General features: G+C 41.8%; 1 protein-coding gene across 1 annotated transcript in view; it reads right to left on the bottom strand.

Moving 5' to 3' along the window:
* Positions 1-15,967, bottom strand: part of CTNNA1 (catenin alpha 1) — a 449,363-nt gene that overhangs the window by 331,072 nt on the left and 102,324 nt on the right. The window contains exon 5 of the mRNA XM_030212635.1: positions 14,517-14,636. Within this exon, the coding sequence (XP_030068495.1) occupies positions 14,517-14,636 (120 nt within the window). The remainder of the gene's footprint in view (positions 1-14,516; positions 14,637-15,967) is intronic.

Below are 15,967 nucleotides of genomic sequence, written 5' to 3'. Positions count from 1 at the left end.
CAATTCTAAATACCTACATCAAAGTTGTTGAGGGCATATGCCAGCTCTCCTCCTCCAACCCTGTTGCTGAGCACTTTCATCAGGACACTGTGGCCTGAGCAGCATTTGAGATGCCTGTGACTGCTTGCTGAAGCTGTTTGTAGATCAGATCTCTGTTGGCTTTATAAGCTGCTACATCTGGGTGTTGCAACAAGCTTGAGAGGCTGTATAAAGAATTGGAATGTTCTTCTGCAAAATTCCCCGGGCTGCAGCCATTTGATCACGATGACCCACATCTTTCAGCTCCTTTAATACAGAGATAGAAAGGTTTAAGGTTCTGTATATACCAGGTTCTTGGTCCACTAGACATAACACCTTTAACTTAAAAGACAAAAAAACTCCAACCACATTATGTGCTGCAACACTAACAGACCACACTTTAGGCTCCTATTACCTCTGAGGTTGTCAGAATAAGTTTTAGGTAGAATCTCCAGCTCTGAATACTTTCAGTTTCTATTTTCAGATTCTGAAGTACACAATTTCCAAGATGTATTCTTTACATCCAGTAGGGTCCCACCAAACTAGCCTCTAAATTGTTTCACAGCCTAGGCCCACTGGCATCTTTTCTGCCAGCCCCAACTTTTTTTTTTTTGGAGTCATGGATTTTTCCAATCCAGTCTTCTACATTTCCTTTATTCAGGAAAAAGTCCTGTATATTGTACAACTAGTAAAAAAAACCCCGTTTCTGATGCAAATGAAACGGGGGCTAGCAAGGTTTTCTTCAGAGTGTGCATGTGGGAGTGTGTGTGTCCCTGCCCTCTCTCCTTCCCCCTCCCCCTCTCCCCTCCGAGTCCAGTCCTTCAGTGTTGTTCTGCTGTTCTGTGTTTTGTTACAGAGAGAGTGAGGGCATCTCTCTCCCCTCCCCCCTCTGAGTCCTTCACTGTTTGGTGGGATTTCCTGCTGTGCTGTTTTCCTTCACTCATGGGGAAACCGGATATCTCTGGCACTTCACACTTCCGGCTGGAGGCTTCAGTGGTGCCTTTTATATATATAGATAGATAAGGTCATTTAATTTAATCCCATCATTTCTATTCTGTTTAGAACTACATAGTCCAAGTGGATAAGATATGAATACAATACAATTAAACATCAAATCCACATCAAAATTAAAAAAACTATACTAATCAACCCAAAAATCAAGAAATCCTATTAAATTTGTCTTCAAAATTTCAGGGAAAGACATGCAACTCTTCTCTGCTCTTAAAGCCAATGGTCGAATATTCTATTCGACCACAGCTCTATAGCAAATAGATTTCTCAACACTAGATTTAAGAAAAATGTACAGTGGAACCCTATTATAATGTGATGATTGGGATCCATAAGATATTGCGTTAAATGCAGTGGGTTGTGTTATATCAGGGTCAATGGAAGATGAACAATCGAGACAGCATTCACACAACCGAGCATTATGACTGAACTACTGTATATATACAATGTTAAAGGAACATAAGATCCTGTACTAGTACAGGACCTTATCTGTGGTCTGTTTTCTTAATCAAAAGTACTTCTTAACTTGGAGAAAGTCCGATATTAGAAATATAGACTATCCAATTGAACGTCAAGTAATATTTTTTTTCTTTTATCCACTAAAATCATCTTTATTAATACTTTTAATAATTATAAATCAAAATGTCTTATTAAATTTTTAAATGCTCAGAAATCAAACAATGTGCATACATCAAAGACTAGTGCACATCTGTCCATCACAGCACTTCTTTCATTTTCAACTGACAAAAGTCACTTCAAGAATGAGAAAAATGGAAACAGCAGCTTATCTGTCCATAATATAATCCATTAACTTGAAGTGACATGGTTATACTGGAGATGGACATTAGTCAATTGAAAATGAAAGAAGTGCTGTGACAAAGAGTGCAGTAGTCTGACATATGCACATTGATTTCCGAGCACTTAAATTTAATAATTAAGAAATTTTGATGAGTATTAATAGATCATATTTGAAATCTTTTAGTGCCTCTTCAGCTAACTACAGATCCTCTGGAGAAAACAAAAAAAAAAAAACTTCCCTGTGGGTATCTGCCTCGTCAATTGTCGAAGGGAAAATGGATTCAAACCCTTTTATCCAGCATCGCTCAATGCAAGCTGCTGAGATGGCTTCCCGGGTCTTTCTACGAGGTGCAAACTTCTGTCAGGTTGATTGATGTCAGCACTATATCAACTGTGGCAGTGCTACCTACCACCATCCTCTTATCAATTCACGTCGGTAGTTTAATTCAAACACTGAAATAATGCCCTGGTTCGGGGGTTGGATCTCTGAAATTGTAATCTCTGGTAGATAAGTAGAAAAAAGTGAGAACTAAAACCACGAATTTCAGGGACTGGAGCACACAATGTCTAAATTTTAAAACAAGGTTTATTTAAAAGTCACAAAGGACTCAGCACAATGTTGTGTTTTGGCCGGAGGGCCTGCATCAGTAGTCTGAAACATCATATATAACAAATATATAATATGTAAGAAATCTAAAGCATATGTATAAACCATATAAAAGTATATAAATATGTATGTATACACAGCAAAACTTGTACAGTTTATAAAACTTGTGGATAATATAAAAAGCAGTAAAACCTGTATTGGGATTTTAAAATGGTTTTTACATATGCTTTAGATTTCTTACATTTCTTACATACTTGCTATACATGTTTCAGACTCCTGATGCAGGCCCTCCGGCCGAAACACAAAGTTGTGTTGAGTCATTTGTGATTTTTAAATAAACCTCGTTTAAAATTTAGACATTGCCTGCTCCAGTCCCTGGAATCTGTGGTTTTAGTTCCCACTTTTCTCCTCTACTTGAGCTGCTCCGTGGGATCATTTCAGTTCTCCACACACGTGGCTCTTCTTTGGTAGATAAGCCACTTTCTTATCAAAGACTCACAAGCTCTTCTGCTGGAGGGTGTGCTGGGCAGTTATCCAGAAGAAGTAGGGCCTTTTTCTCTTGTCTAAGTTTACGTAGATGAACTAACAGCTGGAACAAAGGATTTATAAAAACAGTCGATAAAGATTGAAGAGTTCATCCAAGCATTTTTGCTAAGATTTCATATTTACATGAAAATACCTGGGTGATATGGACTTCCCAATCATGGAATGGCTTTACTGTATAACTGCCAGATTTATTCACACAAAAAGGAATGGCCACTCTGTTCTATCTTTGTTTAAAGACTTCCCATTTGAGTATATCATACTTGGCTGCTAGTGCATGATCTGGTAACATTTACATAGTAACTTAGTAGATGACTCGAATGTAGTAGCTGAAAAGATAAGGGAAAGGAGGCTAGTCTTTGCACATTATAAGACGACTCAGAAAGATGAAGACAGGAAAGAATATCTAAATAAGCGAAGAGAAGCTGGAAAAGCTATCAGGAAAGCAAAGCAGCAAATGGAGGAAAAGATAGCTAATATGGTAAAAATGGAGGACAAGACCTTTTTCAGATATCTAAGTGCCATAATAGCATTGTGAGGCTCAAAACTGAGGAAGAGAAGTATGTGGAAGATAAGGAAAAAGCTTAACTGCTTAACGATTATTTTAACTCTGTGTTCAAGAATGAAAGACCGGGGGTAGGGCTGCAGAAAACAAAGGCTAAAGGGGATGGATGTATGGTAGACCAAGACCCGTTTACAGAGAACTGTGTTCGTGAGGAGCTTGCCAAACTAAAAGTAGACAGAGCGATGGGGCCTGATCGGATACACCAAAGGGTGCTTAAGGAACTCCGAGAAGTTCTGTCGGCTCCGCTGACAGACCTTTTCAATGCTTCCTTAGAAACTGGAGTGGTCCCGGTGGACTTCAAAATGGCGGATGTGGTTCCTTTGCACAAGAGTGGACGTAAGGAAGAGGTTGGGAATTACAGACCTATCAGTCTGATCTCGGTGGTGAGTAAGCTAATGGAAACTCTTCTAAAAAGGAGGATTGTGACATTTCTTGAACTACATGGAATGCGAGACAAGAGGCAGCATGGCTTCACTAGTGGCAGGTCGTGTCAGACGAATCTGTCTTCTTCGACTGGGTGACCAAACAGTTGGATGTGGGAGGGGCGCTTGATGTGGTATACTTGGATTTCAGCAAAGCCTTTGACACAGTTTCGCACAGGCGACTGATAAATAAATTGAGTGCCCTCGGTGCGGGACCTACAGTAACTGATTGGGTAAAAAATTGGTTGAATTGTAGGAGACAGAGGGTGGTGGTAAATGGAGCTTGCTCCGAGGAAAAGGAGGTAGTCGGTGGAGTACCGCAGGAATTGGTCCTAGGGCCAGCTCTTTTTAACGTCTTTGTGAGCAATATTGTGGAAAGGCTGTCTGTCAAGGTTTGTCTCTTTGCGGATGATACTAAACTCTGCAACAGTGTGGACATTCTGGAGGGTGTGAATGACATGAGGACGGACCTAGCGAAGCTAGAGGAATGGACCAATATTTGGCAACTAAGGTTTAATCCCAAAAAATGCAGGGTCATGCACTTGGGTCGCAAAAATCCGAGGGCACGGTACAGTATAGGGGGTGTAGTGCTTCAGTGTGCGAAGAAACAGCGGGACTTAGGGGTGATTGTATGACGACCTTAAAGCTTTCCAAAGCCAGAAGGATGCTTGGGTGCATAAAGAGAGGCATGACCAGCAGGGAAAAGGAGGTGATAGTAATGTTGTATAAGACTCTGGTGAGGCCTCATTTGGAGTACTGTGTGCAGTTCTGGAGACCGCACCTACGGAAAGATATAAACAGGATGGAGTCTGTCCAGAGGGCGGCTACGAAATTAGTGAGTGGTCTTGAATGCAAAAATTATAGGGACAGGCTTATGAACCTCAACATGTATATGCTGGAAGACAGGAGGGAGAGAGAGGAGACATGATAGAAACGTTTAAATATCTCAAGGGCATTTCTGTACAGAAAGAGAGCCTTTTTCAAATGAAGGAGAGCTCTGGAATGAGGGGGCATATGACAAAGTTAAGAGGGAATATGCTTAGGAGTAACCTAAGGAAGTATTATTTCACAGAAAGAGTGGTGGAGGTGTGGAATAGCCTCCCGGTGGAGGTGGTGGAGTCTAGGACTGTTCCAGAATTTAAAAAGGCATGGGATAAGCAAGTGGGATCGCTTAGGAACAGGAAGAATTAGGGGCATGGATGGCACCTGTGCCCTTTATCTGCCGTCATGTTTCTATGTCGGCAGATAAAGACCTGTACGGTCCAGCCAGTCTGCCCAACAAGATATAAAGTAGCATATAGAAGTTTATGTATACCCGACCTCGATTTGTCCTTGCCATTTTCAGAGCACAGACTGTAAAAGTCTGCCCAGCACTAGCTTTGCTTCCCAATTACCGGTGTTGCCCCCTTCAACCTCATTTAATGTACTCTAGTTCTACCCCCCTTCTCATCTCCAGAAAAGATTAGTTCGCGGATTAATACCTTTCAAGTATTTGAACGTCTGTATCATAACCCCTGTTTCTCCTTTCCTCCGGGGTATACATGTTCAGGTCAGCAAGTCTCTCCTCATATGTCTTGTAACACAAATCCCATACCATTTATGCACTTTTTCTTTGCAACGCTTCAATTCTTTTTACATCCTTAACAAGATACAGCCTCCAAAACTGAACACAATACTCCAGGTGGGGCCTCACCAACTACTTGTACAGGGGCATCAACACCTCCTTTCTTCTGCTGGTTACACCTCTCTCTATACAGCCTAGCACCCTTCTGGCTATGGCCACTGCCATGTCACATTGTTTCATAGCCTTTTTTTTTTGTTTTGTTACATTTGTAACCCGCGCTTTCCCACTCATGGCAGGCTCAATGCGGCTTACATGGGGCAATGGAGGGTTAAGTGACTTGCCCAGAGTCACAAGGAGCTGCCTGTGCCTGAAGTGGGAATCAAACTCAGTTCCTCAGTTCCCCAGGACCAAAGTCCACCACCCTAACCATTAGGCCACTCCTCCTTCAGATCCTCGGATACTATCACCCCAAGATCCCTCTCCAGGTCTGTGCATATCAGACTGTCACTGCCTAACACATACGTCTGCCGTGAATTTCTACTCCCTAAGTGCATCACTTTGCACTTCTTTGCATTGAATTTTAATTGCCAAACACAAGACCATTCTTCTAGTTTCTGCAGATACTTTTTCATGTTTTCCACTCTTTCAGGGGTGTCCACTCTGTTATAAATCTTGGTATCATCCGCAAAAATGCAAACTTTACCTTCTATCCCTTCAGCAATGTCACTCACAAATATATCGAACAGAATCAGCCCCAGCACCAATCTTTGAAGAACTCCACTACTTGCCTTTCCTTCCTCTGAGTGAATTCCATTAACTACCACCCTCTGGCGTCTGACACGGTTCCTCACAGGAGGCACTTGAATAAACTTGACAGGCTGAAGATAGGACCCAAAGTGGTGAACTGGATTAGGAACTGTTTGACGAACAAAGACTTCGCTGAAATCTAAATAGATTACATCTTTCACAGGTTCTTGATTCAATTCTCTGGTCACCCAATCAAAGAATTCAATGAGATGATTAGTTTGGCGCGATTACCTTTGAGAAAACCATGTTGTCTCGGATCCTGCAACTTATTGGATTCCAGTAAATTCACTTCCCTTTCCTTCAGCATCGCTTCCATTACTTTTCCAAAGTGAGGCTTACCAGCCTGTAGTTTCCATCTTATTCTCCGTCACCAGTTTCGTGAAGAGGGACCACATCCGCTCTTCTCCAATCCCACATAACCTCCCCCATCTCCAAGGATTTAATAAGCAAATCTTTAAGAGGACCTGCCAGAACCTCTTAGCGTCCTCAATATCCTGGGATGGATCCCATCCGGTTCCATGGCTTTGGCCACCTTTAGATTTTCAAGTTGTTCACTCTCTTCTGTGAATGGTGCTATATCCGCTCCATTCTCATATTTCTTTTGCCAGTCAATTGTGGTTCTTCTCCAGGATTTTCTTCCATGAAAACAGAAATATTTACCACATTTGCTTTTTCGTCATCATTTTCCATATAGCGAGTTTGCAGCATCTTTCAGTCTCATTTCCATTTTTAGTCTCTCCTTTCACTAAATATATCTGAAGAAATTTTTGTCATCCCTTCTTACATTTCTAGCCATTTGTTCTTCCACTTTCACCAGACATATCTCTCTCTTGGCTTCTTTCAGTTTCATCCGGTATTGCTCTCTATGTTCCTCTTCTTGAGTTTTTCTGTATTTCATGAACACCAACTCTTGACTTTATTTTCTCAGCCACTTGCTTGGAGAACTATATTGGTTTCCTTTTTCTCTTGCTTTTATTTACTCTCCTTACATAAAAGGTTTATAGACATATTTATAGCTTCTTTCAGCCTGGACCACTGCCCTTCCACTTCTCGTATGTTCTCCCAAACCATCAGCTCCTTCCTCAGATATTCCCCCATTTTACTAAAGTCAGCAAGCTTGAAATCCAGGACTTTGCATTTTGAGTGGATGCCCTCCACTTCAGCTGTTATATCAAACCAAACTGTTTGATGGTCACTGCTGCCCAAGTGGGCACCCACTCAGACTTTTGACACACTTTCCCCATTTGTGAGCACCAGATCCAGCGTCACTCCCTCCCTCGTGGGTTCCGTCACCATTTGTCTGACCAGAGAACTTTGAAAAGCATCCACTATCTCTCTACTTCTTTCTGATTCCGCAGGTGGAACTTTATTTATTTATTTATTTTTGTACCCCCCCCGCACTTTCCCACTCATGGCAGGCTCAATGCGGCTTACATGGGGCAATGGAGGGTTAAGTGACTTGCCCAGAGTCACAAGGAGCTGCCTGTGCCTGAAGTGGGAATTGAACTCAGTTCCTCAGTTCCCCAGGACCAAAGTCCACCACCCTAACCACTAGGCCACTCCCAGCAACAGCACCTTTCTTTTCTTTCCCAACTTTTGGATATCTGTAACCAGATCTTTATGTAGTTCATCCGATTGTGTTGGAGGTCTGTAAACACCCATGTGGACAGAGGTTCCATCATCTCTTTTTAAGGTGATCCATATCGCTTTTTCCTTTCCCCAGGCCCTCGTTTCTCACATACAGAGCTGCTACTCCACCTTTACGACCTTCTCTATCCTTTCTAAATAGATTATAACCCGGTATGTTTGCATCCCATTCATGGGACTCATTCAACCATGTCTCTGTGATTTAAACAATGTCTAAGTCTGCCTCTAACATCAGGCTTGCAGATCATGAACTTTGTTGCTTCGACTGTGAGCATTTGTGTTCATTTCTTTCCATCTACATTTCAGTGGCATTTTTGTCTTCTGTTTAGTTTTGTTTAGTCTCACTTCCTGCTTTATAGATACGAAGTGATTTGCTAAGACTGATTCAAAGCAAAGAAAGCAACGAAAATAACAAAGTCCTGTTTCATTGTAATCGTACACTTGATCCTCAGTGTACCCTCCTTCTTCCAGCAGTTTAAGTACTCTTGGGTAAGAATGTGCTGCACCCTCATCAGCTGAACGGAGCTCCCCTGAGAAAAGGGCATAACTTCTTAAATCTGTCAAGCCATCCGTTACTGGCTTTGAACGTAAACTCTTGGCCATTTAGCCGTGTCAAATTTTTCTGCCTGGGCTTTCATGATGGGGCCAGAAATAAGACTCCCTGGGATCGAACTTGGATGAACCATTGATATAGCACAGAATCCAATTTTTCATCACAAGCCACTCATTTCTTCCCTCTGTAATCATGCTTCCTTTTCTAAAATACAGAGCAAACCTCACAGCTTTTCTTTTTCTTTCCTCCACCCTCTTAGAGTAGATTCACTGATGCCAAGCTCTTTGGCCAGCTGAGTTTGTTCTTTAACAGACTTCAGTTTATTGAGTGCAGATAACTTGAGTAAGTAAAGACTTCTGCTTACAAGATGGTTTCTTCATGGGACCTGCCTTCAACCGAGTAGACTGCACCCACCCCAGCGCAGGTAGACACTGGCTTCAGTGGTTTTCATGCAGGCATGGAGATATCATGGGCCAGCAGATGGAAAGGGAAATGGGACTTGATATATCGCCTTTCTGTGGTTTTTGCAACTACATTCAAAGCAGTTTACATAGTATATTCAGGTACTTATTTGTACCAGGGGCAGTGGAGGGTTAAGTGACTTGCCCAGAGTCACAAGGAGATGCAGTGGGAATCAAACTCAGTTCCCCAAGATCAAAGTCCACTGCACTAACCACTAGGCTACTCCTCACAAGTCTATGGCTGGCTATTTGCTAAATTCTGGTCCTTCAACTTTGCCCATTTCTAAGAGGAGGTTAGTACACCAAATAGTCACTGCTGGAAGCCTCGTTTTAGCATCAGCATGGAAGCGGCTGGAGATACCGGGTCGCTCTGCTATATCGGCAAATTACACCATAACTATGCGATGTCAAAGCTGACTGCACTTAATCGTAATAGATGTCTCTTGTCAGCGCACCTGGGACAGTTAAATTACATGGATTGAGGCAAATGATCCGGTGATGGGTACTGTGGAACAAACCTAATTGGAAATTCACAATCTCTCTGTTTTAAGGACTATAGGAGGGAGAGGAAAAGTGGGGAGGGGGAGGGGAAGGGGGATGTAGGTGGGTTATAATGATTGTTACTATTGTTGTAGAATCACAGTATATCATGAAAAGGTGTTTGAGATTTGGGGTTGTTGGGTTCATTAAGAGTCTACCCTGACCCATGATTTGCTCATTGAACACAAATGCTTATCTCATTTCATCCAGGAGCAGAGTTATTTTAAAAGAATTCTTGCCCTCTGGCTCCTTTTTCTTAGGTAAAGATCGGCCTGCCTCTCTTTTATTACTCCTTTCAGATTATAGAACTGGTCACTTAGGAACTGCTTTATCCAGAAGCCTTGCTAATCAAATTAGGTTCTTCAGACCCCCCCCCCCCCCCCCAATCTAACTTATACTGCCCTCCTGCTTTTTTTCTTTTACTGGGACAAACTGCTAGCCACTTTTAGATGTTTCTTTATGATTTTTCAAGCTTAGTGCTAGGAGAAGCCTATAATCTTGAGAAAATTACTCTCTCTTATGGAGTCATTAGGATTCCAGAAGTCACTGCAGTTTGCTACTAGTCCTAATGTAGGTCCATCTGCTGGATCTGGTGTTCACTATGGAGTTGTCATTTCCTCACTTGGTCCTGGTTCATGCTACCTTTTGACTTGGATGGATCATTGTTGGGGTTTTTTTTGTTTTGTTTTTGGGGGGGGGGGGGGGGGGGGGGGGTTCTTTTCTTTTCCATCAACTTAGTTTCCCCTACAAATTCCTCTAAACAGGTTGTTAGAGCATTCAGAGATTTGAAATCTTAACTCCAGTTGATTTGGCCCCTTTCCATCAGTCTTTAGAAGTAAGACTTCAGCTGTGTCTCTAGAGACAAGACTGTCTTGGCATTCTTCACTTAAGAAGGCATAATACAGTTGCTCCCCTTCTTTCTCACTTCTATGGTGCCAATTTGATTTGTGTCTTCTTAAAATGCAGGTCCAGAGTGCTGACAGAATTTGGAAGAGGTAAGATTCTTCAAAATGCCCTGCAGGCGAGTCCTGTAGGGAAGGGCAACAGGACTACCATATTGCCCCTAAGCAGACCAAAAAGATCTACATTTCCAGAACTATTACAAATTGCAACAACCCTTCTAAATACCTGTTCTCTTATTTTGACCTCATGATGTCAATCCCTGTTTCACTGCCCCAATCCTGAGGTTCTAGCTCAGTTTTTGGTTGAGAAATTGATGTGCTCCAATGTTCATTTACTACTGTGAGGTCCCCTGTTACCTCACTACAGGTTAAGAATATTGCTACAGGATATTCCTCTTCTTCAGTAAAATGGGATGCTTCAGTTTTGGGGAGCTTCACAAGTATACACATTTTAGCGGTTCTGTTATTTTATGCTGTTCTACCACTATTTATTTTCCCAGTTTTTGTGTGTTTTCATTTATCGCACTTATGCTTTCATTGATCACTCATGCTTTTGTAAATGCATCTCTTAAACACTTATTCTTCATTTTTTCTTTCATTATTTTAGTTTGAATAGAGATGCATTACATTACGCTTTTTTAAATTTTTTTTTTTTTTGAGGACCCCTGACGAAGGCCTGCATGCCAAAACATAGCCCATGTCGGGTTTTACCTGTATGCTGCCTTTTGGAGAACTTTTTGCATTTGAAGAATAAACAGTTTTCAATACTTTTGGATATTTTCCATTGGCTGTCTTTGGAACCTGTGGTTCTTCTGGTGACTTCCAGTCCTGTTTTTTTTGCTTGCTGTTCCTTTGTGGAAAAACTGTTTCCCTTTTTCCTTTCTGGTTTTAAATCAAATCTTTGTTGTATCTTTCCAGGGTCTTGGCAGATATACCCTCAAAGACATCCCTATTTAATCCTATGCCATCTTCCTTCATTAAGATACCTGGAAATGGGTATATTTCAATCTCTTCTTGATCTTGTTGATCAGTCTTAGAAGGAAGTTTTCCTTGTTGAAAAGATGGTCTGTGTTCATTCGTTGTTAAAGAAATCTAATCTCAGTTCCTCAGTTTCCTGTAAACTATTGTCCTATTTCCTATCCTAGGTTCTGGAAAAGGTTATTTTGCGTCAGCTACATTTTTTTTTTTTTTTTTTGCCTAAGACTAACGCTGATGCCCTCCACCCCCAACAGTTTGGCTTTTGTCTACATCACAGCACTGAGACATGCTTAGTTACTTTGCATAGTGACATTTGGCAGCTTCTTGAGTCTGGGAAATTTGATGATGTCATTTTGTTTGACCTCTCTGCAGCCTTTAGTTTTTAGTGGCCCATACTTTGCTACTTCAGTATTTATTGGAATTGGAGTAGGTGGCACTGTCCTTAAAATAGACCACCTCTTTTCTGTGTGATCCTCCCCCCACCCCCACAGTCTATGTCTTCTCTATTCTCCATTCACTAGGAACTAAACTTGGGTTTCACAGGATTCTGTCCTCATACCAGTTCTATTCAATTTTGTTTCTAAGTCCATTATGCACCCTTTCAGTCTCTGGATGTGAACTCATTCTTTTGCCGATTACATTTAACTTAGTTTGTCACACTACTAATCTCTCTGATAGAGATCTCCAGCTGGCTCTATAGCCATTATCAAAGTCAACCACAACAAGCATGAAGCTCTGTAGATTACTGAACACTCATATGCTCCTCTATCACTGATGGCCAAGTTATTCAGCTTAGTTCCTCACTGAAAATTCTGGGAGTTATTTTTGATTCTGTGCAAGCTTTTGATCTGCAAGTGGTTGCTGTTGTTAAAGCTACCTTCTATGCTTTACAACAAATCAGATTTCTACGATCTTTTCCCTGACTAGGAAGCTCTACTTGTTCTACTTTATGCCATGGTACTCGTCACTTGGATTACTGTAACATTCTTTACAATGACATTCAACAGCCCTTGCTTAAGTGACTGCAGTTTGAGCAAAACACAGCTGTTTGCCCTCTTTGAGAAATAGGTATAACAATCTGATAAAACAGAGATGAAAAAGAAGTAGTTCAGTAGTTACTGGTAGCCTACAGAAGCAAGTTTGAAGTGTTGCTTCTGGCTATCCTTTGGCACTCTTTAATGTTCTTATTCTTCATAGCCCTGCTCACTCGCTTCATTCTCAGAATGATAGTATTTTGTTTCTACTTCTATCATCTACAGTCCATCATGAAGTAACTCATCATTCGGCCTTTTACATCTTGGCCCCGGTGCCTTCAAACTCCCTTCTATGCATGCGTATACATGTGTGTGAGTGAGACTAGGAGGGAAGAAGGGAGGGGTAATTTGAATGAACTTGCAGACCACTATGGAGCCGATATTCAGAACGCAGGAGTTAACCCGGCTAATTCCCAGTCAGCACTAAAGCTGGATATTCAATGCCAGGTCATTTCCAGTGACCAGCATTGAATATCTAGTTTATTTTTGGCTAGTTTGAACTTAACTGGCCAAGTCAATATTCAGTGCTGGCCGCTTAACTTCAAAACTGGCCAAAGATATACCACTACGTATACACGTGGCCTAAAATGCCATATAACCGGCTAGCCTCTAACCAACAATATCCAGCAGAAGACTGTTGATTATCCCCTGCTGAATAATCGGCAGATAGCTGACTTGAGGGCATTTTAACCAGTTAAGTGCTTTTGAATATTGGCCGGTATTATTTTTAAGTTTCAAAGCTTCTGTGGGAAAGACAACTGCAGCAACTGCAAAACAAACCCCCATCATTGTACTCTTGGGAACTTAGGAGCCTGATTTACTAAAATGCACTAAATCAGCATATGATGTTAACACAATAACTTATTGTGCTGGCATGACAGCACACAAATTCATGCACTAATTGATACCATGTTATGGGATAGGAAATGCATGTGCTCTCGGTTGTGCAGTTAGAATGGATTCACTTACCACATCCTGTAAACGTATCCATGCTCTCAACACAAGGTAAAGTGCTTTTCTGTGCAGTTAACTGTATAGAGACATGCTGGGTAGGTCTCCAGCAGTTCGTGTACAGGCTCTGCATGTTAAATTCCTGCATTTAAATGCATGGTAAGTGCAAAACCTTATTGAACTTTATTAAGCAGGCCTCTTTTCTTCAAACCAAGGTGTGGCATGTGGACCTTATGTCAGATTTTTTCATCTGACCTTTTTCTAATATCAGCTACCTGTATTTGATTTAGACAACCTGAAGTATGAATGTTGCAACATTTGTCATGCCTGTTGTACTTAAAGCACGTAAATAAGCAATATTTCATAAAATAAGGAGTCAATTTTTAGGCTATTTAACTTGGCAGGAGAAGCTCCTGTCTGGTTAAATTGCCTGAACAGGGTTATCGAGGGACAGTCAGCAGCATTTAACCAGATAGAAGAGATAGTCAGCAGCACTAACCACCCATGTTGTGTGCTGATATTCAACACTCAACCGGATATGGTAACATGAGAAAATTCAGACTGCATAAAACAGTCGTTTTATCTGCTTTCACTTATCTGTTTAAGTGCTGAATATTGGCCTTTAAACCAATAATTGCCACCCTGGCACCAGGGGCGTAGCCAGACAACAGATTTTGGGTGGGCCTAGGCAAGAAGTGGGTGGGCACCAAGTGTTCTTCCCCCCCCCCCCACCCAAAAAATATCTCAGCTGGCAGGAAAATGCTTCTTTTCACCCTGGCAGTCTGCAGCAGGCATGTGCTGAAAACTGAGCATGTGCAGGTGTCGGTATCGTGGAGAGTAATGTTTTCGTTAACATCAGGGGGAAGTCTTCAGCTGACCGAATTTAGGATCCCCACCAGCTACTGTTAAACGTATGCTACTGTTGGGTGGGCCTGAGCCTTAAGTGGGTGGGCCCTGGCCCACCCAGGCCCACCTGTGGCTACGCCACTGCCTGGCACTGAATATCCAGCATAAAGCCATCACTGGCTAAAAAAAGTAAATAATATAAAAGAAAAAATGCTTGCCACTGCCAGTCAAATATTTACTCCTAAATGAACATGCTCAAGTCTTAACTGTACCTGTTGTCTTTTGGCCGTCATTATGTTCAGCTTATCCACTTCAGCTTTTAGGGCTTTATACTGTATTCCTAAATCCTGCTCAGTGCCAGCATTTCTAAGTTTCACAATGCCTTCTTCCACCTATAAAGGTAAAAATAATGTAAAGATTTCAGGCAATGCTCTTAACACAAAACAGAACATCATTTTAAACCGTTTCACTCAAATTCCTGGATTTTGTGTTATAGGAGAAGCTCCAGAGCTGAAGCTGACCTCCTGAGACCCACTTAAGCCACTCCCCACCCCCCAGATCATCTAACAGGAGCAGAAGTTAATATGATTTCTGCTGCTTTACGCTGTCATTCCATGACTGCCACCTGGGCCTGAGTTTGTAGCTACTAAAAATTCTGCAGCAATGTTTTCCAAGAAACCCTGCAGCCTGACAGTAGTAGTACTACAGAAATACGTAGCAGTGGTGGTAGATCTCTCTCTGCTACAGGCCCATAAACAGTTGAGGTGGTCATGCTTAGTGTTGGTTGAGGCACTTAAGCTAAAATAAACGTATATTTTAATATTTAAGTAAAAGTACAATTAATGACATATTAAAAAATTTACATAAGTGAAAGTAAACAAGTTACTGCCTAATATAATACTTTGAGTAAAAAGTAAACGTACCATAACTACAGTGAATGCAACTATTGTTAACATTATCCCAACACTTTTATTGCTCTACGATTCAAATCTACTTTGCTTTTAGTAAAACTAAATGGGGGGGGGGGGGGGGGGGGGGGGAAGGCCGACAGTCGCTCAAAAGCGCATGGTTCGGGATAAGGTATCTTTCAAAGATATCACCAAAACAGGGAAGATAGGGTATCCCGATAGAGAGGTTGCAAAATAGACCGTAGTAGATCAGGTGCCCTTAAATAAAAATAAAAATCAGAGAAAAAAGATTGCAAATTAATACTGCCAAGTACTGAGCATGATGTAAATAGGAACAAACAGTTTGAAATGTCTATATGCGAATGCCAGGAGCCTAAGAAATAAGATGGGAGAGAATATATTGCACTAAATGAAAACATCTCTCTATATAAAAGGCAACACCAACGTTCTATGAAGCCTCCAGCCGGAAGTGTGAAGGGGGCGAGATATCCGGTTTCCCTATGAGTGTCTGCCCCGCCCTCTCTGTAACACAGTCAGTGAAGGAAAACAGCAGAGCACGAAATCAAATCGCTGGCTCTGTAACAGTGAAGGACTCAGAGGGGGGAGGGGAGAGAGGCCAGAGGGCAGGGACACACACACTCCCACATGCACACAGAAGAAAACATTGCTAGCCCCCGTTTCATTTGCATCAGAAACGGGGCTTTTTAGAGCACGAAATCAAATCGCTGGCTCTGTAACAGTGAAGGACTCAGAGGGGGGAGGGGAGAGAGGCCAGAGGGCAGGGACACACACACTCCCACATGCACACAGAAGAA

The sequence above is a fragment of the Microcaecilia unicolor genome, chromosome 8, assembly GCF_901765095.1.
Source record: "Microcaecilia unicolor chromosome 8, aMicUni1.1, whole genome shotgun sequence".
Classification (NCBI taxonomy): Eukaryota; Metazoa; Chordata; class Amphibia; order Gymnophiona; family Siphonopidae; genus Microcaecilia; species Microcaecilia unicolor.
This window is presented reverse-complemented; position numbering and strand designations above follow the sequence as displayed.